Source organism: Phoca vitulina, unplaced genomic scaffold, assembly GCF_004348235.1.
Source record: "Phoca vitulina isolate PV1807 unplaced genomic scaffold, GSC_HSeal_1.0 scaffold48, whole genome shotgun sequence".
Classification (NCBI taxonomy): Eukaryota; Metazoa; Chordata; class Mammalia; order Carnivora; family Phocidae; genus Phoca; species Phoca vitulina.
The window spans coordinates 1,296,199-1,322,633 of NW_022589751.1; the positions used below are offsets into that span (position 1 = coordinate 1,296,199).

Genomic DNA, 26,435 nt, shown 5'->3' on the forward strand with positions numbered 1-26,435 from the left:
ATTCCTCAAAGTTGGTAAGGAAAAACATTTTACATTCTAACTTTTACACTCTTAATTCTTTTTTTTTTTTTTAAAGATTTTATTTATTTTTTGACAGAGAGAGACAAAGCAAGAGAGGGAACACAAGCAGGGGGAGAGGGAGAGGGAGAAGCAGGCTTCCCGCGGAGCAGGGAGCCCGATGCGGGGCTCGACCCCAGGACCCTGGGATCACGACCCGTGCCGAAGGCAGACGCCCAACAACTGAGCCACCCAGGCGCCACCTACACTCTTAATTCTTTAATGGGATTTTATAATTAGTATTAATTCCTAACTAATATCTACTTTTACTTTAGTCTTCAAGTCTCAAAAGTAATCTACCACAAGGTCTCCTATCATTAGAAAAACCGGATGCTGTTCTGTATTCTTAGCTATCAACTACTGAGATTTCCTTTAATTCATAATTCATGATACGCACAATTAGTTAAAGCACAAAGATGTCCATTCTTTGCAAATTATCAGACACATCAATTATAGAAACATTACTGTGTAAATTGACTTTTGAAGACACTATTCCTTTTTTATTTTTTTATTTTTATTTATTTATTTATTTTTAAGATTTTATTTATTTATTTGAGAGAGAGAATGGGATAAAGCGAACATGAGAGGGGGGAGGGTCAGAGGGAGAAGCAGACTTCCTGCTGAGCAGGGAGCCCGATGCGGGACTCGATCCCAGGACTCCAGGATCATGACCTGAGCCGAAGGCAGTCGCTTAACCAACTGAGCCACCCAGGCGCCCGACACTATTCCTTTTTTAAACTTTTAACATTTCTAATCCCACTTAACTCAATATCAAATAAAAGCAGTAAAAAGATTATTATACTCAGTAAGAGGGACTTAATGTTCCCCCCGCACAGTGTTCTTTCAGCAAAAGAAACAATTACCATAAGCAGATAGAAGAAAATCTCGATGAATTACTCTGTTCTGTTGAATCTACCATAAAATAAACAAGAAAGGGAAATTCAGAGTAAAGCAATTACCCCTTCTTAAAGTAATCACTGGTGCACTAAGGAATTGCTAAAGAGGTGAGCAGACAAGGTAATTTAGAACACTATGATTATTCTGTGTTTATGCTTAAAGAAAAAAAACATGAAAAATTTAAATAATCCTGCTTATAAGGCCGTCGGACCTAAGACAGTGTTTCTCAAATAGAGTATAGATAGTATTCTTAGGCGGCCTGCTTCTGTTTTTCTAAGTTTATAATTGTGATTTTGGAACACAAAGGGCAAAAGACAACACACTGTAGGAATGAAGGCTGGTGCTTTAAGCAGATAAAAATGGTGAAAATTTTGAGCTATCCTAAGATATACTGTAGTACAGGACTGTCAGATTCTACAGAACCTGGACCAAAATGCTATCATTTTTATTTGCAAGCTGATGTTCTCTATACAGATCCCATCTTTGTATCTACTAACATCCACCAACTGTTTGTGATTAGTAAGTAGTGAAAAGAAAATGAAGAATTTTTTTCTTTATAAAGTATTTTTTAAAGTTCTCAGCATACTATTTTGAGGTTCAGATCAGTGGTTAAAAAACTTTTGTGCAAAAAGGGGATACTGAGTATAAACTGTTTTCACTGTGATAATGAACACAACTCAAATGATGGTTCATAATGCTTAAAATGTAAAAAAAATCAAATGGACATAGCTGTAAGTATAAAGAGTTTATATTCAGTTTTATGCTTGTACATATGTAGTTAACATTATACTAAAAATAAGTAAACTCCGGCAGATCCTGAGAGCTTCTTCCATTTAAAAGGAGTACATTACAAGATTGAGAAACACTGCCCTTAAGGAATGAAATTTTCAAAATACATTATGATACAACATCCAATGTTTTCCATGTAGAGAAAAAAGAAAAGCAAGCAGGAGCTATAGAAAGGTACAGAAAGTTTAAGAATAACTTGTTAAGTATAAATGGAAAAACAGTATAAAACCTGAGGAAACTGTACACAACAAACTAAGTCTCTCAAAGAAAATGAAACCCATTTTCACACAAGTATAGAAAAATCTGTTATTATTATAGTTATAAAACCTTTAAAAGTTTACATGGCTATAATGCCAAAAATAAACATATACTCACCCATATTTTAGATATTAGAAAAACAACCTAATGGTTGCTCTTACAGTCTTAAGTGAAATATTAAAAAAATCAAAAAATAAATTATTGCCAAAATGTACGATTAATAAATAATTAGATTGCTAGAAGCTATATTAACAGCAATATAAAACAGAATGTTTAATGTATACTTTAATCATTAGGAAACTCTGTTCCCTTTGGGCAAATATTGCTAAAGTCATAATTCTTTCATGATTTACTTTTAAAGATATTTCAGAAACATGATAATTCTAAAAAATAAAAGAAGCCTGGTCTGAAGGAAATTGGATGGGGAATCAAGAAACAAAGGTCTTATTCCTCGTTCTCCAAATTATTCTGTGTAGCTCCAGGCAAGTCATTTACAACTCTAGATTCTTCTACTCATTTGCTAGTGATGGAGTGGAAACCAAGAATGTCTCTTAAGAAAGTTCCTCAGGAAGCAAGCACTTTGCATACAAATATGTTGTTACCCGAGTCTATTAAAGATCAAAAAATGTCTTTAAGGGACACACAAGGCCCATCTCTAAGAATTACATACCAGAGGCAACAATAGCAAAAACAACTACCTTCAGGTTTTGGGGTCGTGTGAATTTGTTGAGAAGTGCAGTTTGAATGAGCTCCCACCGGCTCCCTGCAGTTCGCTCACCATTCTTTAAGGAAAAGGAAAAACAAATGAAATTATTCTAAGTTTTTTTGGATCATAGAATCAGAAGTCAAACAAACACATACTAAACTATCATTCAGAGACTAAAAGAACATCTGTTTTGTGCTTACTTCATCTTCCACAGGGTACAAGTTTTGTTCTGAACAAGGCATCTTAACATGCTTGTTGTCCCACAAATCTTTAAAATGTGTTGGAAAGGGTTTAGGAACTTCTCCTGCTCGCAAAAGGTCTACCTGAAAGAGAGGGAAACAAGGAAACTGTAAGTGCATAAAAATTAGGCGTACCTTCTACAAAATAATCCAAATTAAAGCAGCCAAAGCAAATGCTATAAAATGCAGACCAGCTCCTCTGTAAGAATCTGAGAAGTCCTCTCCAGCTGTTCCTGCTCCTTATCTCCAGTGGATCAGTTTCCAAGTCATCATATTTGCTCATTCCATCTCCATCCCATCTAGGCCCCTAGTCCTCATTATTGCTTGCCTTCTAGCCCTCCCCTAACTCCCACTGCCCCCAGATATTCACCCTCCATAAAGCCCTTATTCTCACTTGGGAACAACCTTAATCTTTCTAGAGTATTCCCAGGCTCTTAATCCTATAATGGCTCCCCTCTGCCTATAGTGATTCCAAATGATGTTCCTAGTTTTTAACATCCTCTCTTACCCAAACACTGTCTGGTTAAATATCTATTCTGACCTTCAACACTCGACTCAATTTTCATTTCCTCTAAGAAGTCTTCAAAAACTTAAGGACAGTTAGTTTATTCCCTCCTGTTTTATTAGATCATTATCACACCAGAGCACACCTGTTTTTCCTTCCCCAACTGGACTCTAAACTTCCTGAGAATAATAACCGTATTAACTGTGGATTCTAAATATTCATGAAAGAACATGGCTTATGTGTTTTTGTATGCATATCTGTAGATACATATACATGTAAATACATACATATGTGTTCACATACACATATACTACTTATAATAAACATTAAATAAATGTTTGAGGAAGAGGATAAACATGGAAGTTTTACATTTTGCCTATTCTGAACATTCCATATAAATGGAATCATACAATATGTGGCCTTTTGTGTCTGGCTTCTTTTGCTTAAGTGTAATGTTTTCAAGGTTCATCCATGTTGTAGCATGAATTTGTACCTCACCGCAAATAAAAAATCACATAAATATAAAATTTGAGCTGTAATATGTTATGAATGAGAGGTTCATGGTGTTATGAGAACCTACTCTAGACAATTCCAATTTACCTGGCAAGCTTAGAGAAGACTTCCTTGAGGAAGTGGCAAATGAGCTGAACTCCAAAGGATAAAAAGAAGTTAACTAGGAAAAGGAAGACAGGAAGCTTGTTCCTCAAAAAGGGAACAGCTAATGGAAAGGAAGACTGTCCAATAGGCAGCTCATAAAAAGTCTGCAACTCAAGGAGTGCCTGGGTGGCTCAGTCAGTTAAGCGTCCAATTCTTGATTTCAGCTCAGGTCATGATCTCAAGCCCTGAGTCAGACTCTGCTCTGGGTGTGGAGCCTGCCTAGGGTTCTCTCTCTCCCTCTGCCCCCCAATCTTGGGGAAAAAAAAAAAAAGGAAAAAAAAAATGTCTGCAACTCAAGAGAAATAAAGTTGTAGGCCATCTATACAGGTGACTGTTAAAACCCTCACCATGGAGGAGACTACACATAGAGAGAAAGTGAGAAGAAAACAGGACCTACGGAAAAGCCTTGAGGAACTCTAACAACATTTAATGGCCACGTATGCCAGAAAAACTAAAGGAACATAAGACATGGCTAAGGAGGTAGGAAGAAAACTAGGATTATACGCTATCATAAAAGCCAAGGAACGAGACTATTTTTAAGAAGAAAGAACAGTCAAGAGTCAACAATTTGGCTAAAAGTATTTTCAACTCCAGCCCCAAGGTGATTTTGTAAAAATATTCCATGTGATCAGAGGTGACAAAACAGATACCATCCAGCTTCACACACAGGGGAACATATCATATATATGAAAGTAGGCTTTGTGTGTTTGCATCTGAATGTGTTTCTACATGTGTTTATCATGTCTTTAAAGATAATCTAGCACCAAATAACATGTCCCTGCAATTTCAGATTGCCTTACATTTCTAACAGTAAATATCAGCTTTATTTATTACTTAAAATTGTGTAACTATTAATATCTGGCATCTTAGAAATGTAACTAGGGCTGTTTATCTAACAACTATTAGTTACACATATATATTACTGTATTCAGGAAAAAGAATCTAGAAGAAAATACACCAAATTGTTAAACTCTGGAAATAGGACTAAGAGACTTGGGTTTTGAGTTACATACTTTCATATAATAGCTGCCTTTTTTATTTTTTTTACAATGAGCCTACATTACTTTTATAATAAAATAAAGATTTTTTAAAAGATTTTTAAAATTCACAGGTTATACCCCTGAAACAAATACTACATTATATGTTAATAAAAATAAAAAAATAAAAAAATAAAAGCTGAAATGGTACAAATAAAATAAAACAAAAAAGAAAAAAAATTCACAGGTTATTGGATATCTAAAAATAAGTAAACAGTAGGGGCGCCTGGGTGGCTCAGTTGTTAGGCATCTGCCTATGGCTCAGGTCATGATCCCAGGGTTCTGGGATCGAGCCCCATGTCGGGCTCTCTGCTCAGCGGGAAGCCTGCTTCTCCCTCTCCCACTCCCCCTGCTTGTATTCCCCCTCTCGCTGTCTAGCTCTCTCTGTCAAAATAAATAAATAAAATCTTTAAAAAAAAAAATAAGTAAACAGTAATTACAGAGATTAAGTAATCATGGTATAGGATGCTTTGGGTTTTCCTTACGGCCAGTGGGAAAAAGAAAGGCAGTAAACTCAAAATGTCACTTAGCTCTTCAATCAATCTTTTCTCTGAATCTTGACCATTAACATCTTCTCAGTCATCCAGCCTTTTCTTAATTTTCCCTGCATTATCAGTGCCCCCTTTTCCCTTATCACCCGTATTTAAGAATATTCACCATATCCTATCAATTTTACCCCAAAACAAAGCAACCATCTATATTCTTTACTTCCACATTACCCTATCTCAGTGACTTTCAAACTCTTTTAAGTATCAGAACCCTTTCTTCACCTAAGAAATCTGACATGAAATCATATTTAAATAAAACTATTTTTATAAATATAATTTTTCAATAACTTTTATTTGTTCTAACATCAATAAATGACAATGAGATTACAAAATACAAAATTTGAAATTGGGAATTAGGGATGACAGCTAAAGCTTATATCAACCTACTTAATTTACATTTATATCTCTTACATAGTATTAAGAAAATCCTACTCCTACACCTAAATAGTTGCAAATGATAATGTTTTTTGTTTTTATAGTTTCAGAGGTAGAGTTTAGTGATTCATCAATTGCATATAACACCTAGCGCTCACTACGTCAAGTGCCCTCCTTAATGCCCATCACCCAATTATCCCTTCCCCCACCCCTCCTCTCCAGGAATCCTGTTTATTTCCTAGAGTTCAGCATCTCTTATGATTTGCCTCCCTCTCAATTTTCATCTTATTTTATTTTTCCTCCCCTTCCCTTATGTCCATCTGTTTTGTTTCTTAAATTCCACACATGAGTGAAATCATATGGCATTTGTCCTTCTCTGACTGACTTATTTTGCTTAGCATAATACCCTCTAGCCACATCATTGCAAATGGAAAGATTTCATTCTTTTGAGGGCTGAGTAATATTCCATTGTGTATATATACCACATGTTCTTTATCCATTCATCTGTCAATGGACAATAAGGTTTTTAAACTGTTATTTTGAGGTTTAAAGAAATTCTTCAGTTAAACAGCAGTGGTAAAAGAACCTCAATGCTATAGTCTGCACTAAAATGAGTTCTCTTGGTAAAATCTGCTGGTTAAAATACATTCAGCATTTTCACATTTGAGTGTGTTAGTTCTTTTATTATAGGCTTTTCACAGTTAAAAATATACTTTAGAAATAACAGATGAGTCAAGTTTCCTAAGAACCCCTGAACCACTTCCATGCAACACAATTTGATAATTACTGTCTCCTTATTTTTCATCTCTTATCTGAGCTCTTACGTTACCTTTCTCTGTTTTCAATGCATCCTCACTTCGATTTTCCTTCCACACAGCTGTCTGATTAATCCTGCTACAGCATAACTATTGTATGGAGAGACATTTTATAATTTCCAATACCTACAGACTCAAGTCCAATTCCTGACACCTGAAGCCCTCTATGATATGGATCCAATCCACTTTTCAAGTCTTGTCTTCCACCATTCCCCATCCAAATTCTAAGCTCTAGCAAACCAATTATTTTCCATGTCTAAAACAAATAGTTTTTCAAGTACACAGCCTCTTCTTATAAAGATTATGTATCTGTCTTGGAATTCTCTTGACTTATTAAATCCCCCTCAGAAATTTGTTGTTGGGTTTTTTTTAAGATTTATTTATTTATTTTAGAGAGAAAGAAGTGAGTGTGGGGGTGGGGGGGAGAGGGAGAGGAAGAGACAGACTCTCAAGCAGACTCCCTGCTGAGTACAAAGCCCGATGTGGGGCTCCATCCCATGACCCTGAGTCAAGAGTCAGACACTTTAACCGACTCAGCCACCCAGGAGCCCCTGTTGCTCATCTTTTAGAGCTCAGCTCAAACCCCACCCTGTTCAATGTTGCTTCCACCTCTAACCATGATAAAGAATTCTATACTTCAAAATATCTAATCACATGTAGACTAAGTTATACAATAAAAGGGATTTTTTTTTAAGTAGTTCCTGTGAAATCTATTACAGAGACTAAAAAATGAGATGACTAATTTAAACTACCTCATGAGTGACAGAAATCTAAAATTGGATTATGAGGGGTGCCTGGCTGGCACAGTCGGTGGAGCACGTGACTCTTGATCTTGGGGCCATAAGTCCAAGCCCCATGTTGAGTGTAGAGATTACTTTAAAAAAATAAAATCTTGAAAAAAAAAAAAGGCTCAGTCTGTTAAGCATCTGCCTTTGACTCACGTCATGATGCCAGAGTCCTGGGATCAAGCCCCACGTCGTGCTTCCTGCTCAGTGGGGAGCCTGCTTCTCCCTCTCTCCCCTACTCGTGCTCTCTCTCTCTCTCAAATAAATCAATAAAATCTAAAATAAATAAATAAATAATAAAATAAAATCCTTAAAATTGGCTTATGGCGGGGCACGTGGGTGGCTCAGTCTGTTAAGTATCTGCCTTCAGCTCAAGTCATGATCCCAGGATCCTGGGACTGAGCCCCACATCGAGCTCCATACTCAGCAGGGAGCCTGCTCCTCCCTCTCCCTCTGCTGCCATTCCCCCTGCTTGTGCTCGCTCTCTATCAAGTAAATAAATAAAATCTTTTAAAAAAAAACTGGATTAACCCTATGACCCAGCAATTGCACTACTGGGTATTTACCCCAAAGATACAAATGTAGTGATCTGAAGGGGCATGTGCACCCCAATGTTTAAGCAGAAATGTCCACAATAGCCAAACTATGGGAAGAGCCTAGATGTCCATCAACAGATGAATGGATAAAGAAGATGTGGTATATATATACATGGAATATTATGCAGCCATCAAAAAAAACAAATCTTGTGATATGCAATAACATGGATAGAACTAGAGGGTATTATGCTAAGCGAAATAAGTCAATCAGAGAAAGACAATTATTGTATGATCTCACTGATATGTGGAATTTGAGAAACAAGACAAAGGATCATAGGGGAAGGGAGGGAAAAATGAAACAAGACAAAACCAGAGAGGGAGACAAACCATAAGAGACTGTTAATCTCAGGAAACAAACTGAGGGTTGCTAGAGTGGAGGGGGGTGGGAGGGATGGGGTGGCTCGGTGATGGACACTGGGGAGGATATGTGCTATGGTGAGTGCTGTGAATTGTGTAAGACTGATGAATCACAGACCTATACCCCTGAAACAAATAATACATTATATGTTAATAAAAAAAAAAAAATTGCCTATAACCCAGCAATTGCACTACCAGGTATTTACCCCAAAGATACAAATGTAGTGATCCAAAGGGGCATGTGAACCCCAATATTTAAGCAGCAATGTCCACAATAGCCAAACTGTGGAAAGAGCCTACATGTCCATCAACAGATGAATGGATAAAGAAGATGTGGTATATATACACAATGGAATATTATGCAGCCATCAAAAAAAAAAAGAAAAGAAATCTTGCCATTTGCAATGACATGCATGGAACTAGAGGGTATTACGCTAAGCGAAATAAGTCAGAGAAAGACAAGTATCATATGATCTCACTGATATGAAGAATTTGAGAAACAAGACAGAGGATCATAGGGGAAGGTAGGGAAAAATGAAACAAGATGAAACCAGAGAGGGAGACAAACCATAAGAGACTCTTAATCTCAGGAAACAAACTGAGGGTTGCTGGAGTGGAGGGGGGTGGGAGGGACATGGTGGCTGGGTGATGGACACTGGGGAGGGTATGTGCTATGGTGAGGGCTGTGAATTGTGTAAGACTGATGAATCACAAACCTATACCCCTGAAACAAATAACACATTATATGTTAATTTAAAAAATTAAAATAAATAAAATAAAAATTGGATTATGGTGATAGTTGTCTAACTCAGTAAATTAAATATCACTGAACTGAGTGAGCACTTAAGATGGGTAAACTTTATATACCTCAATAAAACTGCTTCTTCAAAAAAGAAGCTACAGAAAGTATAAAAGAGGTTACCAGGGGCTAGTGAGAAATGGAGTTATTGTTTAGCAGATACAGTTTCTGCGTGACATGATGAAAATTTTCAAGAAATGAATAGTGGTAATAATTGTACAACATGTACTTAATGCTACTGAAATGTACACTGAAAAACGGTTAAAATAGTAAACTTTATATTATGTACATTTAACCACAATTCTTAGAAATAAGGTTTTAGACATGTTGAGTTTGAGACAACTGTGGGACAGTAACAGTGATGTCTAGAAGAATCTGAAGCTCAGAAAAGAGGGTAAAACTGGAGAATGATTTGAGGATACTGAACCATACACAACTTTGAACTTTAGGGATTAACCCACTACCTAATATATAGTGGATGCTCAACAAATAATGTCAATTGAATTTAAAACAAAAAGACAGAAAAGAATCCAGTGAGTTTAAAAAAAAAAAAAAAGATACTGAAAAAGTCAATTTCCTTATCAGCTGACAATGATTCATCTTATGGATGTATTAAGTGCTATATTAAGTAAGCTATCATTGTATTTCTCCAACCTATAGACTTCTTAGTACTTTATATATGCAGAAAAGAGAAGCAGTTTCTATGCCTTGGTCTGTTTTTCACGTTAATAAGTATCATAATAAATCAAGACTTAAGAGTCTTCTCTCTTTATAGGTAAGAAGTAATACCTACCCGAATAGTTACTGTGTGATTGGCAGATGGCCTCAAGAGAGGCAGCCGGATGCCACACCTAGGCATTCTTCTCATCTCCTCAATAGGAGTTCCAAGCCATTTCTTATCTGGAGAAAGGTGAGGTGGAATGTATTTAGGTATCTTCCTTTCTGTTCTTTGATGCTTGATTTCACATTGTTCTTTTCTAAGGTCAAAACAAATGTATTCAGTCACAAACCACTTACTATTTAAGTTTTATTAGATACACAAGGACAAAACTTACCCAGAATGTTATTGTTTAAAACGTGCCAAGGGGCACCTGGGTGGGTGGCTCAGTCAGTTAAGTGTCTGCCTTCGGCTCAGGTCATGATCCCAGGATCCTCAGGACTGAGCCCTGCACTGGGCTCCCTGCTCAGCAGGGAGTATGCTTTTCCCTCTCCCCCTCCCCCGTTCTAGCACGAGTGCATACACTCACTCTCTCTCTTACACATAAATAAAATCTTAAAAAAAGTGTGCCAGGCTTGCTCTCTCTCGTTGGTATTTACAATCAAAAGAAAAATTTATAAAACTTAGAGTAAAACTGAAGACCTGATTTTCAAGTCTGTGGAAGGAATTTCTAAACACAGAAATTACCTTCCAAAAAAACAGACCGCATAAGAACATGTACACTGCCAAATGAGTCATGGTTCATAGTATCAGCTACTTCTCAGGTTTCTAGACAACAGTTTTCAACAAAGTGAACTTACTGTGGCACATGTGATAGAAAATATCACAGAAATTATGGAGAGTAAGCTTTAAGATTCCATATGGGATAACTGTAAAAATGTAAGCTTTGTAATCAGACAGACTGGGATTTAAATCCCAGCATTACCACCCACAAGTTACAATTTCAGTGAATTCTCTAACTCAAATTTCAGTTTTCTCATTTGCAAAGTGAGGACAATGTCACTTGCCTACCCATCAGAGCATTAGAGAAAATGCAGTATACAAAGACCTAGAAAAATGGATAAACAGACACTACTATCAACCTAGTATTTTTATATTCTGATAATCCACACAAATTTCAGAAGGAAAATCATGAAACTAAAAAAATCCAATTAACAATATTTATTTACTTCTCGTTTTCTGTTTCTGGTCTTTTTGAATCTAGGTTTAAATTTACCATAAACAAACAACAGGAAACACAACTATTTCTTTGCTTCACTGTAAACCATAACTTGGTTAAACCGTTCCCCTACAAAGTTATAAAAGGTATTACACTATTGGAGATACTCTTGTTGAAAAAAATTACCTTTTGTCCTCTGCTTTGGGCATTCTCATGAAATGATCTGTGATTTTAGAATCCTTTTTCCCATGCTGCTTGGAATTCCTACATTCTACATTCAGGCTAGAAGTACTTCCAGGTGGTCTGGGATTTAAATCATTCATTCCACTCCGAGTCTCTCCTCCTTCAAATTGAAAATGTAAACGAATTTCACCTCCTTTAGAAGAGGACCGCTTCCTCAATTCAGTGTCGGCTTCTCTTGCTTGGAACCTTGAAGGTTTACTTGCTGTTTGGGAGGAATTGCTATCTTCTTGCTCATCAAAACCTGGACTTGTCTCCTCATCTGCTTCTGAGTCCTGACAACTATTTTTGGAATTATCTACATCCATTGGTGACTCAGGTTCACTTTCTTTTTCAAAAGGAGGAGAATTTCCTAAACTACTCTCTTGTCTACTCAATTTGTTGGCATTTTTCAGTTCAGTACCAACATCCTCAGAGCTGATGTCTGACAAGGGACTCTCTGGCACCACATCTATCTCTTCCTGCTGACAACCTGCACAGTCTTCAACAGGATGGCAAGACTTGCTACACTTCTGGTGGCTTCTGGCTTCTCTGGCCCGTTCATCTTCTGTGGTCTGCTTTGTATTTGTAAACTTTACAGTTGTCAAAAATTGTTGGTTGTCTCTACTGCCCTCACTATCTGTGTCACTGTGATCATCATTTCCAGGTGACTGATCAACGTTAGCATTACTGAACCGCTCTGGCACCAGAGTTACTGTCGGAGGCTCACTTTCTAAAAGCTGCTCTGTATGTTTCCCGTCATTTTGCCACTTACACATAGCTGCAGTCTGATGCTGGTTCAAATATTGTGTACTTTTTTCAACAGATGATTTATCAAGACTTAGCTGAGAAACATTTTCTAATTTTTCCATATTATGTTGATAAAAGTTATCTTTTTGTACAGAACTCATCATGGATTCTACTCTTGTGTTGTTTTCTTTACTATGCAAACTACAACAGAATAGAAAGAACTAATGAGACAACAGAACTTATGATACAATAAAAAGAATTTATGGTATAAAAAAAATCACTTATCCAATCACATTCCCGGTATCACAGCAATAATTAAACTACTGGTGATTTCCTAAATACAGAGCATGCCCCTTCATGACTCCATGACTTTGCACATATGCCTATAATGTCCTTTCCCCAACTCTGTGCCTGGGAAACACCTGCCCTTCCTTTAAATGTTAAACTTCACTCACCTCCGGGCAGGCCTTCCTGCAAAGGTAAAGCTAATTCTTTGTTCTATATGCTAACCACCACTGTTCTCTGCTTATACCTTTACTGTCCTATTTATCACACTATGTAATAATCATGTGTTTTTGCATCTGCCACCAGTATACTATAAGTATCTTAAAGACAGAGACTATACTCCTCTTCTATCTCTGTACGTCAAGTATAGGACAGACCCTAGCACATAAAAGACTCTAAAAAATTATCATTTATAAACTGAAAGAATGAATATAAAGAAAAATGGGAAAACTAGGAGAAAGAGTAGCATGAAACAAGATAAAACATTCATATATCATGTTATTCATTTTTCTATACAGGCATGTTTCTATACCTTTCTGATTCAGTTGTCTTGATTCCTTTAGTGTCCATCCAACTGGTAATAGTCTTTTGTTTGAAAACTGTAAAAAAAAAAAAAAAGACACACACCAAAACAATTATGTATACGCATACCTGCCCTCAAATATAAAATACCTATAGCAGCATTTATACATGTAAGGCATTGTGCTAGGTTCTGTGAATTTTTTTTTTTTTTTAAGATTTTATTTATTTATTTGACAGAAACACAGCGAGAGCAGGAACACAAGCAGGGGCAGAGGGAGACAGAGAAGCAGGCTTCCCGCTGAGCAGGGAGCCCGATGCGGGGCTCAAACCCAGGACCCTGGGATCATGACCCGAGCCAAAGGCAGATGCTCAATGACTGAGCCACCCAGGTGCCCCCAGGTTCTGTGAATTAAACAGATATTAATCACTCCTTCCACACTCAAGCAATGGGAGATAAGACAGAAATATAAATATAAATGCATTTGGCATAGAGTAGAAAGTGACAGGCCCAAGAGAGCTGGTATGGCCTAATGGATGAGAGTATAGGCTCTGAAATCAAATCACCTGGATTCAAATCCTAGTTCTCCCATTGGATTCCTATGTGTCCTTGTGAGGGATCATTTTTCTGTCTCTCAAATTACTTATTTGTAAACTTGCAAATTAATAGTACCTCTCCTGGGCTTATTATGAGGTTTAAATTAAATAACACATGCAAGGTGTTTAAGGCACAATCTGGTACATGCTCAGTAAATGTCGATTCTTAACTACCTTTAGTATTAAAAGAGATCCTGATAAAGAATTAAGGTATTTCCAAAAAAGAAAAGACTACTTTAGGGAACTGGAGTTAAGTGGGACAATCTGATAAGAAGGGCTTGAATTGTTCTTTGAAGAATAAACATGTAGTCACATAAAGGGAAAATCATAAGCAAAGGCACCAATGCCAGGGAAATATAAAGAACTTAAAAAGAAAGCAACAGAAAATATCATTGAAAAGTCAGCTAGGACCATATCATAGAGGTTCTTGAATGACCCACAAAAAGAGGTACAAACGGGGCGCCTAGGTGGCTCAGATGGTTAAGCGTCTGCCTTTGGCTCAGGTCGTGACCCCAGGGTCCTGGGATGGAGCCCCAACCTCAGCCTCCCTCCTCAGCAGGGAGCCTGCTTCTCCCTCTCCCTCTACTGTTCCCCCTGCTTGTGCTCTCTCACCCTCTCTGTCAAATAACTAAATAAAATCTTTTAAAAAGGGGGGGTGCCTGGGTGGCTCAGTCATTGAGCGTCTGCCTTCGGCTCATGATCCCAGGGTCCTGGGATCAAGCCCCGCATCGGGCTCCCTGCTCCGTGGAAAGCCTGCTTCTCCCTCTCCCACTCCCCCTGCTGTGTTCCCTCTCTTGCTGTGTCTCTCTCTGTCAAATAAATAAATAAAACCTTTAAAAAAAAAAAGACGTACAAAAAAGTCTCAGGTCACACTCAGAGCTGTAATTCCAGAACTCAAATCTAGGAGGTGCCCAGTCATGCACGATACCTACCCTGGAGGGAAAATCTGAAGGGGCAAGAAGGAAGAGTCTATTAGTAGAAACTAGCAAGGAAGCTATTGGTCTAGGCCAGTGGTTCCCAAACCATCTGAATCATCAGGGGGCTGGTAATTAATGGATCCTAGGGCCAGGCCCCAGACCTACTGAATCAATCTATGTGTGATGATGGAGTCATGATGGAAGCTGGAATCTGCATTTTTTTCAAAAAGTGATTTTGACAATCATCAACTAGGTTGGAGAACTAATGGCCAAGGACCAAAACTAGTCATTGTGAGAACAGAGAATAAAAGTTGAGAAATGAGTCATCACAGACTTCACAATGATAGAAGTTAAAGGTGACACTAAGCTTTAAGTTTGATAGACTTGAAAGATAGTTACAGCATTAAGTAACAATGTAGACTATAAGACAACTGGAGGGCGCCTGGGTGGCTCAGTCAGTTAGGCATCTGCCTTTGGCTCAGGTCATGATCCCAGGGTTTTGGGATCAAGCCTCACGTGGGGCTCCCTGCTCAGCGGAGAGTCTGCTTCTCCAGGACTCCTGGGTGGCTCAGTCAGTTAAGTGTCTGCCTTTGGCTCGGGTCATGATCCCAGGGTCCTGTGAGGGAGTCCTGCATTGGCTCCTTGCTCAGCAGGGAGCCTACTTCTCCCTCTGCCTGCCGCCTACCCCCCGCAACCCCACCGCTTGTGCTCTCTCTGGCAAATAAATAAAATCTAAAAAAAAAAAAAAAAAAAAAAAAAGAGGGCTTTGCCACTCTTCCCTGTAAGGGGTGGAGTCTATATCCCTGCCCCTTTAATTAAAAAAAAAAAAGACAACTGGATTTAGGGGAAAATATGATTAGATTAATCGTGAACATACTAAATTTGAGATGCCAAAGAGATAACTAGATAGAAATGACCAGCAGACAACAGCAAAAGTAGAATTCATGGCTCAGCAGAGGAAGAAGCAACATAAATAAATGCAAACTACAATTTACATAAGCATTAAAAATAAGCATGCTTTCAAAATTAACTGCACTGCCTATGGATTAAATGTATATAATATCTTAGTATAAGAAAATATAAAATCTTAAACATTCTCAACTATTCCCCAAACTGCAATGTAAGAATCTAGGCACCTTAAGTCACAGACTCATTCTTATTTGCTTATGTCACCTCAAACACCTTAACATGAGCAAAACAGATGCTGTCCCAAACATATGAAAACCAACAGCTTTATCACTGTATTTTAGTGCCATATAATTCATTCCTTACATTCCTTACATAAAATACTAACATTCCAACTAGTAAAAATCTTTGATCAGCATTTTAAAAAGTTTCTATCACAAAAAAGTTATTATATTTGATTTTCTTGTTAAATACCACTATTTCAGTGATTTTATTAAGTTAGTACTTCTATAGAAAATCAGACTTCAGAGAAAAAAATTAGCTTGAATCAGAAAAGGATGAACCACTTGATTCCAAGACTTTTTCTGTAGTTCCTTCTTTCTCTATTTAATTTCATTATATCAAACACAAGTGTAGAAAATCCTCAAATTACAAACCAGCAAGGCGCCAAAAATTCACTTTTTGAGTCAGTGTGGAGTTTAAAACACATTTCTCCATAAATATAAGGATAAAATGGTATGCACAGCACTATGAGGGCAAGTCTATGAATCGAAAGACTGCACGCAACATTATTTCCTAAGACACTATGAAGTGTTCTCCTGCAGCTCTGACACTGAGAATGTGTCCTTTCTCCAGCTTCCAGTTTCCTACTATAATTCCCAAAGCCTGTGAACAGGATAAGGGAGGAGGCGCAAGAGCTGAGGAACCAGTATTTCCTGATAATAAAACATTCCTCAGGGGCGCCTGGGTGGCTCAGTCGTTAAGCGTCTGCCTTCGGCTCAGGTCATGATCCCAGGGTCCTGGGATCGAGCTCCACATCGGGCTCCCTGCTCCGCAGGAAGCCTGCTTCTCCTTCTCCCACTCCCCCTGCTTGTGTTCCCTCTCGTGCTCTCTGTCAAATAAATAAATAAAATCTTTTATAAAAAAAAAAAAACATTCCTCAGTCCTTCTGAGAGCCCTACTTCTCTTTCCAATACCACTACTTCTGGCTTTCAAAGGTTTCTTTTGCAACATGCCACAGGACTGCTTCAGAATTTTACCCCCTTATTCCTGAAATAGGCATAAAATTATGCTTCCCAAAATATCTGGTAGTTTCTTTCTTTTTACTAGAAATAATTCCAGGAAACAAAAAGGAGGGCAGTGGGAGGTGATGAAAACGATACAAGATCTGGAGTCAAACAAGATCTTGGACTAAGATCTTTGCTTAGTCGCTTACTAGTACTTCACTTCGTTGAGCTTCTATTTCCTCACCTATAAAATAGGGTTAACAGTAAATATCTACTTCAAGGCTTATGTAGATCAATGAGAGAAAATACTAAGTGTCCAGTCTTCACAAAGCAGAAATTCAACAAATGTCTTCTCTTGCAACACTTCAACCCAATCTCTTTTTCACTGAGATCAGTCCTCCAACTTTATTCTGATTTCACACCATTCACACTTAATCTCATTAGTTATCACTCAGTAACCAGTGTATTTCAATGTTCAACGAGCAAATCAATTAGATGCTGCTACTGACACAAGCAAAAGACACAAAATGCTTTGAAATTCACCTGCATTTCAAAGGAATACCCCACCTCCACAAAAAGTCCCCTTCCTCCAGCACCAGCAAGATAAGGTATGAGAAGGAAGGATATGGTGAGACAAAAGAATGATGGACAGTGGGAGTTTTGAGAGGAAATAGGTCTGAAAATGATTCTGACAGCACTGAGGCTGAAGGAATAACATGGAGGAAGGGAGACAAACCGGCTCCAACTCTCCCCCCACCCCAACCACCACCACCCACCACTGACCTATACTTAGACCATGGCTGGAGCAGGAAGAGAAACTCTAGGTAGTTATAAAAGGCAGAAAAGAGGAGCTCCCATCAGAAGGTGAATAGCACCCTGAGTTCTGCCTACATGCATATTTCAACCAATATAAGAAATATGCCCAGGGAGGTAAATAACACAAAATTTAAAGATGTTGAATGAATATCCATTTCCTTTTCTTACCTACTCTCCTAAAATAACTATATACTAAAATTTTAAATACCAAGTTCCTAAAAGACCTCCAAATTTGAAACAATAGTTTTTGTTTGGACTTTCCACATTTTGTTAATTGGTGTCCTGTGCCCATTATACAAAAACATTTATACATATTAAGTACAGCCCAAGTAGTAATTTGGTTCCTCTTCTGCAGAAATCTGCAGAAAATAAGAAGATCCAACCATGAGGACTGCCCCCCTCCACTTGCAACTAACTCTTCCACCTTTATATGTAAATACAGTTAATGGGCCCACAAATTAGGCTCTCGCAGAAGTCTGACACAGTACTTGGAGGTCACCTCAGTTGTCCCTCTCTTCCACTCTCCTTCACCAAGTTCTCTGTAATCTATGGCCTATATCTTAAATCCATTACTTCCTCTTCATCTTCAAAACAGCATCAATATCAAAAGAACAAATATACCACTTTTTGGACAACTGCATTTGTTTCCTGCAACTGGTCTCCTTGTCTAGTCTTGACTTTCTCTAACCCAGTGTTATATAAAGGACTAACTTTTTTTAGTGAAATACAGACAATATACGAATGCATCATACATAATAGGTATTATTTCATGAAACATGTTTGTAATAAATATGGCATATTTACCTAGTTCATAGATTGCTTACTCCGTGTACCGGCCGAAATTTATACAGTGGACTGCAATCAGAGAAGTCCAAAGGCCACAAGCCATCTTTTCTAAAATATAACCAAATGTTATCTCCCTTTTAAAAGCTTTCAGTGGCTCCCCATTAACCACAGAATAAAGTCCAAACTCCTTGAAATGGCACGAGAATTTGTCCATAATAACTTCTGCCCTTCTTCCTGGCCTCAAGTCCCGTCACTCCTGTCATTTTATGCTCCAGTCCTACCACCTTTGCACATGCCATTCTCTCTGCATATTTAATTATTTCTCTCCTTTATCTATACAGCAAATCCTGCTCATCCTTCAATATTTAGTTGAGGTCTACTCCCCACTGCCTCTAAGTCCTAAGAGAACTAAGTTTACACCATTAACCCAAAGACTGTCTGACCTCTGGCCAGCCTCTTACACTGTTGACAAATGCATCCTTTTGGAAATGTTCTCTTTCTTGCATGACACAACAAAAGCCAGGCATTCATCCTACTCTTCTGGCTGCTTCTCTTCAGTCTACTCTTAGATGATGGTGTTTCTAAAGTTTCTGTCCTAGGTCACCTTTATTTTCTCTACATGTTTTATGTGATCTACTTCCATAGCATCGATTATCACGTTTATGCCAAAAATCCCCAAATCTGTATTTCCAGCACAAATTTATTTCTTATGAGGTACAAACCCACAGATCTCATTCTCTCTGAATCCATCCACTTCTCTCCTTCCCTACTGCCCACAACCAAGTATAAACCATTATTATCGCCCACCTAGACTAACTCCTCTAGTCTTGGGCCTGCACTTCCCCTCCCTTTCAATCCATTCTTCATTTTCTACACACCAGCCAGAGACCTTAAAAAAAAAAAAAAAAAGATGTGTGTGCATGCACATATATATAAAGTCACTTCCCTACTGAAAATGCATTAAAAGCTTCTCATTGCCCTTAGAGGTAAAGTTCAAAACCCTCAGCACTGCCTATATTTCCCAGTATGATCTGATCTTTGCCTATCTCCCTGCAGCCCCATCTCTCATTACTCTCTCCCGTTGACAGTATGCACCAGCTGCACTTCAGGAACATTTCCTACTTCCTCTTTTCTAGCTAACTCTTCATCCTTTTTCAGTCCTTAAAATAAGCACCTCATCTTCTGGGAGATTATCTTTGATCCCACAGACTGGATTAAGACTCCTGACTCCTACCATAATGATGTATGTCCTTCACCTGTAAGCATGTGGACTTTTGTAATTCTCTCTCCTGATAGATTTTAAGATCTGAAGACAGAGCCCAAGTTACTCTTGTTCAACACTGTATGCCAGAAACAAGCACAATGCCAGCTAATACTAATAGCTCTGCACCCCCAGGATGCAGAATCTGAACCAAGAGAAGTTGTGACCTTCTTTGTACCTTTCTTTTCACCTAAAGGTTGAAGCTTCACGTACACAATTAGACTTCCTTAACAACTAAGGCAACTTCTCAAACCCGAGGAAAGCAAACAGGTGGAGTCTACTGCCATTTTCCACCTTGTGAGTAACTGCTCATCAGGGTTTCTCACACCACCAATCCCAACGGGTAAAATGCGGCCGCATTCCCCTACCAGTGGCCTTAGTGGCTCAGCAAGAGGGCCTCAGAGTGGTGCACACAAGACCAGAAAGGGGTGGCTGGAGTCCCTGGGTCCCCAGACAGAGACCAAGAAGAGGTCTGGGCCAAAGCGAAGGACAAAGATCTTTATTTCCCCACGTACCAAGCGAGGTGGAGCTGCCTCTGTGCGGTCCCGCCCGCCCCGGGACGCAGCCTGACGAGGACGGTGGGACCCTGAACTGCACGGGAGCGTCCTTGGACTCGAGGACGCGCCTCTGCCTGCCGGGGAAGCTCCGGGCGTCCGAGGCGGCCGGCGGAGAAGTTGCAGCGGCGCCCCAGCGGGGTCGCTTGGTGCAGGGCTCACAGCCGGGGCCCGCACTCATGCTTGGGACCCGCAGCGCAGAGTCCCCGGGCCGGCCCGGGCGGAGAGCCTCATTCACTAACCCTAAGAGGGACGGACTGCGCCGGCTCCTCGGCGCCTCCAGGCACCATTCCCTCTCTGCCGCTGCCTGTTTCTGCAGTTGCTGCTCCGCCGGCCTCCCGAGCCAAGCCCTAGCCAGTCGCCTGCCTTCCCTCTTCCACAGGCACCCCCACCTGCCTCAGGATGCGCCGCTTTGATTCTGGCTTGGTTCACTTTCCCACCACCGGAAGGCTGCCGTCAGGCGCTTCCGGTTTCCGGGACGTATAATGTCGCAAAGCGGAAGTGCAAGGATTAGCGGGTACCGGCTCCCGGAAGGTCACCGTGTGAAGGAGGCCTTGGTAACGCGGGTCTTCCCCCCTTTTTCTGGGGAGCAACGGCGGAGCCGACGAACCCGGCCTGAGGCGGCGGTGAGAAGCAGACGGGCGGTTTGCTGCGACACCATGGAGAGCGGCGGGGGAAGCGGGAACAAAACCACAGGGGGGTTGGCCGGCTTTTTCGGAGCCGGCGGGGCAGGTTACTCGCACGCGGATTTGGCCGGCGTCCCGCGTAAGTATCGGGCCTACCTTGTGAACATTTCTCAGTGGTTCTTGCGACTCCGCCAGACGTGTAGTGTGTACTGTTCTTTTTTTTGGCTGGCGTTCACAATCTTCCTTACCAGTGGTTGGGATAGTGTGTTTGCGCTGCCGCTCTTTCAAGATTGAACGAGTTTTTGGAGTCATGGATCCTCGAGAAGTTCTGTCCGGGTGACCTGGACTAGGGATGTTGGCATGTTTTCTTCTCTTTATATACGAGCCTAGTGCCTTGTATTTCCTCCCACACATTCCTTGTGTGTTGGGCTGTGTGCTTGACTCTAGATTAAGAGGAGAGCCTAGCTCTGCAAGTAAATACATTCCAAACAGCCTGTAAATAACTTTTAAGCACAAAGTCACGTGTTTCGAAACTGCAATGTAGCCGTCAGGGCAAAACATTTAATATTGAAGATAGGCAAGAAAGAAATTTGAGTCGGGCCAGCGGAGGAGCTGAGAAGTGAACTGCACTTTAAAGGCCATTTATGGACTTGAAAAAAGAAGCCAGGTAAGACTTTTCGGAAAGGAAATATGCAAGATCAAAAGTGCAGAAGCATGTATACCCTGCCTGTGCTCTCTCAATTCTGTGAATATGTCTTCCAGATGTTTGGGACTTTGTGGGTATTCAACTGGATGAATAGAACTTGTTCTTCTCCAGGTCTTTTATGCTCAAGAACAAAACAGCCCTAGTGTCACTTACGTCGAAACTGAATCTGGAACACATTTTACATATAAGTCTTCCGAGGTCTGAGTTTTGGAGCACAAAGGGCAGTGCCTTAATGTGACAAAGCATTGTTACATTAATTTGATTAAGATTTGAAGGTAAATTGAAAGGTCGAGGGTGAACACCATTCACTTAGCACCTGGAATGGGCCAACGACTTTTCTGTGTGCAGGACTACCAGTGGTTAAAAGAGATGATTGCTGCTTTCATGGAGTTTAGATCCTATTGAAGTGAGCCAAGTAACACAAACACATTTCAGTTAATGATAAGCGTATGTAAAGGCATCAAAACAAGATCGAGAGATGGCGATGGGAGCAGAACGCCTTTTTAGAGTAGGTCAGGGAAAGCAGCTAGAGGGTGTTGACATTTGAGCTGTTACCTGAATACAATACAAATGCGGGGGCGGGGACACACACGGACGTATACAAGAAAAAATGGTTAGTCCAAATGGCCTGGTGGGGGAAGGGGGGGACTTGACATGTTTAAAGAACAACTGATGGGCCAGTGTGTCTACAAAGTTGCGAGGGAGTTGGAGCAGTAGGAGATAATGAGATCAGGAGAGCAAGTAATGGCCACTAATGCAGTGTTTTATAAGCCATGGTAAGGAGTTTGGATTTGATTACAAGTGTGAATGGAAGCCATTAGGACTGATTCCTTTTCCTAAAAAAAATCACTTTAGTTGCTATATAGGAAGTGAATTGAACGGACTAGAGCAAATTAAGGAGTCCATTTAGGTAGGAGATTGTTACTGTAGTCTAGGTGAGATTTAATGGTTGGACTAAGATCGTAGCAATAAGGATGGTGGTAAGTAACAGTTCAAGATGAATATTGAATATAGAATTAATAGGACTTTCAGTTGATGAAAGGACTAGAGTCATGGGTATTTCATAGATTGTGAGCAATCACAGGATTCAAGGATTAAATTTAGAATGTGAGAAAGTTGATTTTCCCTGGTAGATTTTTTCCATTGTCAAAGTTACTGGGATTCAAGTCTGGCTGTCTGAGAATTTCTGTTTTCTTTTGTCCTGACCCCCATTCCTTTGGTGATGACCCAAGAATGATCTACACTGCCACAGCAAATCACCTTTGTCAGCAACTGTCAATACTAAGATTTGAAGGAACTGCCTAAAAATGTTTATATATAACCCATAACCCGGGCACTGTTTTTCCCATGGAATTCATTGGTCTCTTGTCAATCTTATTTTTGCAGTTTGTATAGATGTCAAGCATCCTTGTAGCAAAGTAGAGGAAATTAGCTTTATAATTGACTTGGGCTGTGCTTCCTTCTACTTTGATTATTTGATCCACGTTATTGCCAATATCTTCTTGGTATGAGAGCCTGAACCACTAGTGCAGGACCTGGTTTGAGATTCAGGACCTCAGGAGGAGACAGCCCCAAAACTGCCAGACAGGATAAGCGTAGAAAAGGAGAAAATCTCATCTATTCAGTGAGCCTGTAAATCAAAATTGGAAAACACCCGAAATGGTGTAATTAACACTAAATGAAATAATTTTTTAAAATTTCATCGCAATGTGATGTTCTCTCTCTAGTGACTGGTATGAACCCTCTGTCTCCGTATTTAAATGTGGATCCACGATATCTTGTTCAGGTAAGATTAGGACTAGTCCTTTTATGAATTTTATAGTTTGGTGATTTATCTTACCACTTTAAAAAAAAATCCAGGTTCTTACGCTGACTAGATCTATGGTACATATTTCTGGAGGCACCAACTCTAGTCTCCATTCACCCTTTTTCTCTTCTCAGAAACTCTGGGGATTTGAATTGTACCTCCCTGATGCTAATTAATTAATTCCCTTTAAAGAGTTTTTGGGGGTTGAGGTGGCTATTTTTTCTTTCCTATTTAAATTGTGAAATATTTTGGCATAAAATTTACTATCTTACCCATTTTTAAGTGTACCGTCCAGTGGTATTAACTACATTTATAATATTGTGCAACAATTACCACCTACCATATCCATAACTCATTTCATCATGTAAAACAAACTATACCCATTAAAAAATAACTTCATTCCACCCACCCATCTCATGGCAACCACCCTTCTGCTTTCTGTCTCTGGTTTTGATACTCTAATACCTCAAATAAGTAGAATCATAGTATATTTGTCTTTTTGTGATTGGCTTATTTTATTTAGCATAATATTCTCAAGTTTCATCTACATTATAGCATGTATCAGAATTTCTTTTCTTTTAAGGCTGAATAATATTTAATTGAATAATATTCCATTCTGCTTATCCATTCATCTGTCCCTGGACGCTTGGATTGCTTTCATATTTTAGTTATTGGGAATAGTGTTGCTATGAACAATAGTGTAAAAGGTCTCTTCCTGAGCCTCCTTTTAATTCTTTTACTTATATTTCCAGAACTGAAATTACTGACTCATATGGAAATTTTATTACTAATTTTCTGAGGAACTGCTATGCTGTGTTCCATAGCACTGTACCATTTTACATTCCCAAGAACTGCACAAGGCTTGCAATTTCTTCACATCCTCACCAACACTTGTTATTTTCTGGGGTTTTTTGATCATAGCTATTCTAATGGGTATGAGGTAGTGCTCCTTGTGAGTTGTTTTTTTTTTTTATATTTTATTTATTTATTTGACAGAGAGGGAACACAAGCAGGGGGAGTGGGAGAGGGAGAAGCAGGCTTCCTGCTGAGCAGGGAGCCCGATGTGGGGCTCGATCCCAGGACCCTGGGATCATGACCTGAGCCAAAGCAGATGCTTAACGACTGACCCACCCAGGCGCCCCAACTCCTCGTGGTTTTGAGTTGCATTTTCCTAATCATTAGTGATATTGAGCATCTTTTCATGTGCTTATTGCCTATTTGTATACCTTTGGAGAAACGTTTAAGTCCTTTGTCCATTTTTGAATTGGGTCTTTATTGTTGTTGAATTTAAGTTTTATATATATTCTGAATATTAACCCCTTATCAGATAACATGATTTGCAAATATTTTCTCGCATTCTGTGGGTTGCCTTTTTACTATGCTGATACTGTCTTTTGAGGCACAATATTTTTAAATTTTCACAAAGGCCAGTTTTTTAATTTTTTTCTTTTGTTGCCTGTGCCTTTGGTGTCAGATCTAAGAAGTCATTGCCAAATCCAATGTCATGCTTTTCTCCCATGTTTTCTTCCAAGAGTTCTGTGGTTTTAGGTCTTACATTTAGATCTTAGATCCATTTAATTTTTGTATTAGGTGTTTAATTTTTTATTAGGTGTTAGATAAGGATCCAGCTTTACTTGTTCATGTGGATATCCAATTTTCAGAGCATCATTTGTTAAAAAGAGTGTCTTTTTCTCATGGAATGGTCTTGGCAGTCTTGTTCAAAATCATTTGACCATATATGTGAGGGTTTATTTCCAGGTTCTCTATTCTGTTTCATTGGTCTATTTGTCTGTCTTTGTGTCAGTATCACACTCTTTTGATTTGAGTAGCCTTGTAGTAAGTTTTGAAATCAGGAAATGTGATTATTGTTCTTTTTCTTTTTTTTAAATTTATTTGTCAGAGAGAGAGAGCACAAGGAAGGGGAGCAGCAGCAGAGCAGGCAGAGGGAGAAGCAGGCTCCCTGCAGATTAGGGGGAGCCCGATAGGGGACTCGATCCCAGGACCCTGGGATCATGACCTAAGCCAAAGGCAGACGCTTAACCAACTGAGCCACCTAGGCGTCCCGATTATTGTTCTTTTTCAAGATTGTTTTGGCTGTTTGGGGTTCATTGAGATTCCATATTAATTATAGGATGGGGTTCTTTTTTAAAAGATTTTATTTATTTCTTTGACACAGAGAGAGCAAAAGAGAGAGAGAGACAGAGAGCAAGCACAAGCAGGGGGAACAGCAGGGAGGGGAGAAGCAGGCTTCCCGCTGAGCAAGGAGCCCGATACGGGGCTGGATCCCAGGACCCTGGGATCATGACCCGAGCCGAAGGCAGCTGCTTAACTGACTGAGCCACCCAGGTGCCCCAAAAACATGGTATTTTGATAGGGATTTCATTGAATCTGTAGATTCTTTTGGATAGTATTGACATCTTAACAGTAGTAAGTCTTCCAACCCACAGACATGGGATATGTTTCCATTTTTTCAAGTCTTTAATTCATTTAAGAGGTTTTTATGGTTTTCATTGTGTAAGACTTTTACCTCATTGGTTAAGTTCATTCCTAAGTAGTAGTCTTTTTTTATTTAAAGATTTTTTTTTTTTTTTTGACAGAGAGGCGAGGGAGAGAGAGAGCGCGCACAAGCAGGGGGAATGGCAGGCAGAGGGAAAGGGAGAGGGAGAAGCAGATTCCCCGCGGAGCAAGGAGCCCAGTGGAGCAAGGAGCCCAGTGCGCAAGGAGCCCAGTGTGGGGCTCCATCCCAGCAGGACCCTGGGATCATGACCTGAGCCAAAGGCAGATGCTTAACCAACTAAGCCACCCAGGCGCCCCTGTTCTTTTTGATGCTAGTATAAATGGAATTGCTTTTGTGATTTCTTTTTCAAATTGTTCATTATTAGAATGTGGAAATCCTTTTTTGTGTGTGTTGACTTTGTATCCTGCTACTTTGCTGAATTTATTAGATCTAATAAGTTTCTTTGTGCAATATGTAGGATTTTCTACATATAAGATCATTTTATCTGCAAAGAAAGAAAATTTAGCGGGCGCCTGGGTGGCTCAGTTGGTTAAGCGACTGCCTTCGGCTCAGGTCATGATCCTGGAGTCCCAGGATCGAGTCCCGCATCGGGCTCCCTGCTCAGCAGGGAGTCTGCTTCTCCCTCTGACCCTCCCCCATCTCATG

At 39.6% G+C, this 26,435-nt stretch overlaps 2 protein-coding genes across 8 annotated transcripts in view; one reads left to right on the forward strand and one right to left on the reverse strand.

Moving 5' to 3' along the window:
• Positions 1–20,609, reverse strand: part of PARG (poly(ADP-ribose) glycohydrolase) — a 123,872-nt gene extending 103,263 nt beyond the window's left edge. Inside the window, exons 1-7 of one of the 7 annotated variants that reach the window (XM_032432315.1) lie at positions 20,376–20,594; positions 18,337–18,426; positions 13,084–13,150; positions 11,484–12,467; positions 10,214–10,397; positions 2,908–3,030; positions 2,700–2,783 (exon numbers count right to left, since the gene is read on the reverse strand). In XM_032432315.1, coding sequence (XP_032288206.1) covers positions 2,700–2,783; positions 2,908–3,030; positions 10,214–10,397; positions 11,484–12,467; positions 13,084–13,121 — 1,413 coding nt within the window. In that variant the 5' untranslated portion in view covers positions 13,122–13,150; positions 18,337–18,426; positions 20,376–20,594. Of the gene's footprint in view, positions 1–2,699; positions 2,784–2,907; positions 3,031–10,213; positions 10,398–11,483; positions 12,468–13,083; positions 13,151–18,336; positions 18,427–20,094 lie in introns of all 7 variants that reach the window. The other 6 variants (XM_032432319.1, XM_032432318.1, XM_032432317.1 and 3 more) reach the window with 6 other exon arrangements.
• A 34-nt stretch (positions 20,610–20,643) lies between these two features.
• The window catches only part of LOC116649494 (mitochondrial import inner membrane translocase subunit Tim23), a 30,875-nt gene continuing 25,083 nt past the window's right edge, over positions 20,644–26,435 (forward strand). Inside the window, exons 1-2 of the mRNA XM_032432342.1 lie at positions 20,644–20,898; positions 23,193–23,251. Coding sequence (XP_032288233.1) covers positions 20,793–20,898; positions 23,193–23,251 — 165 coding nt within the window. The 5' untranslated portion in view covers positions 20,644–20,792. The remainder of the gene's footprint in view (positions 20,899–23,192; positions 23,252–26,435) is intronic.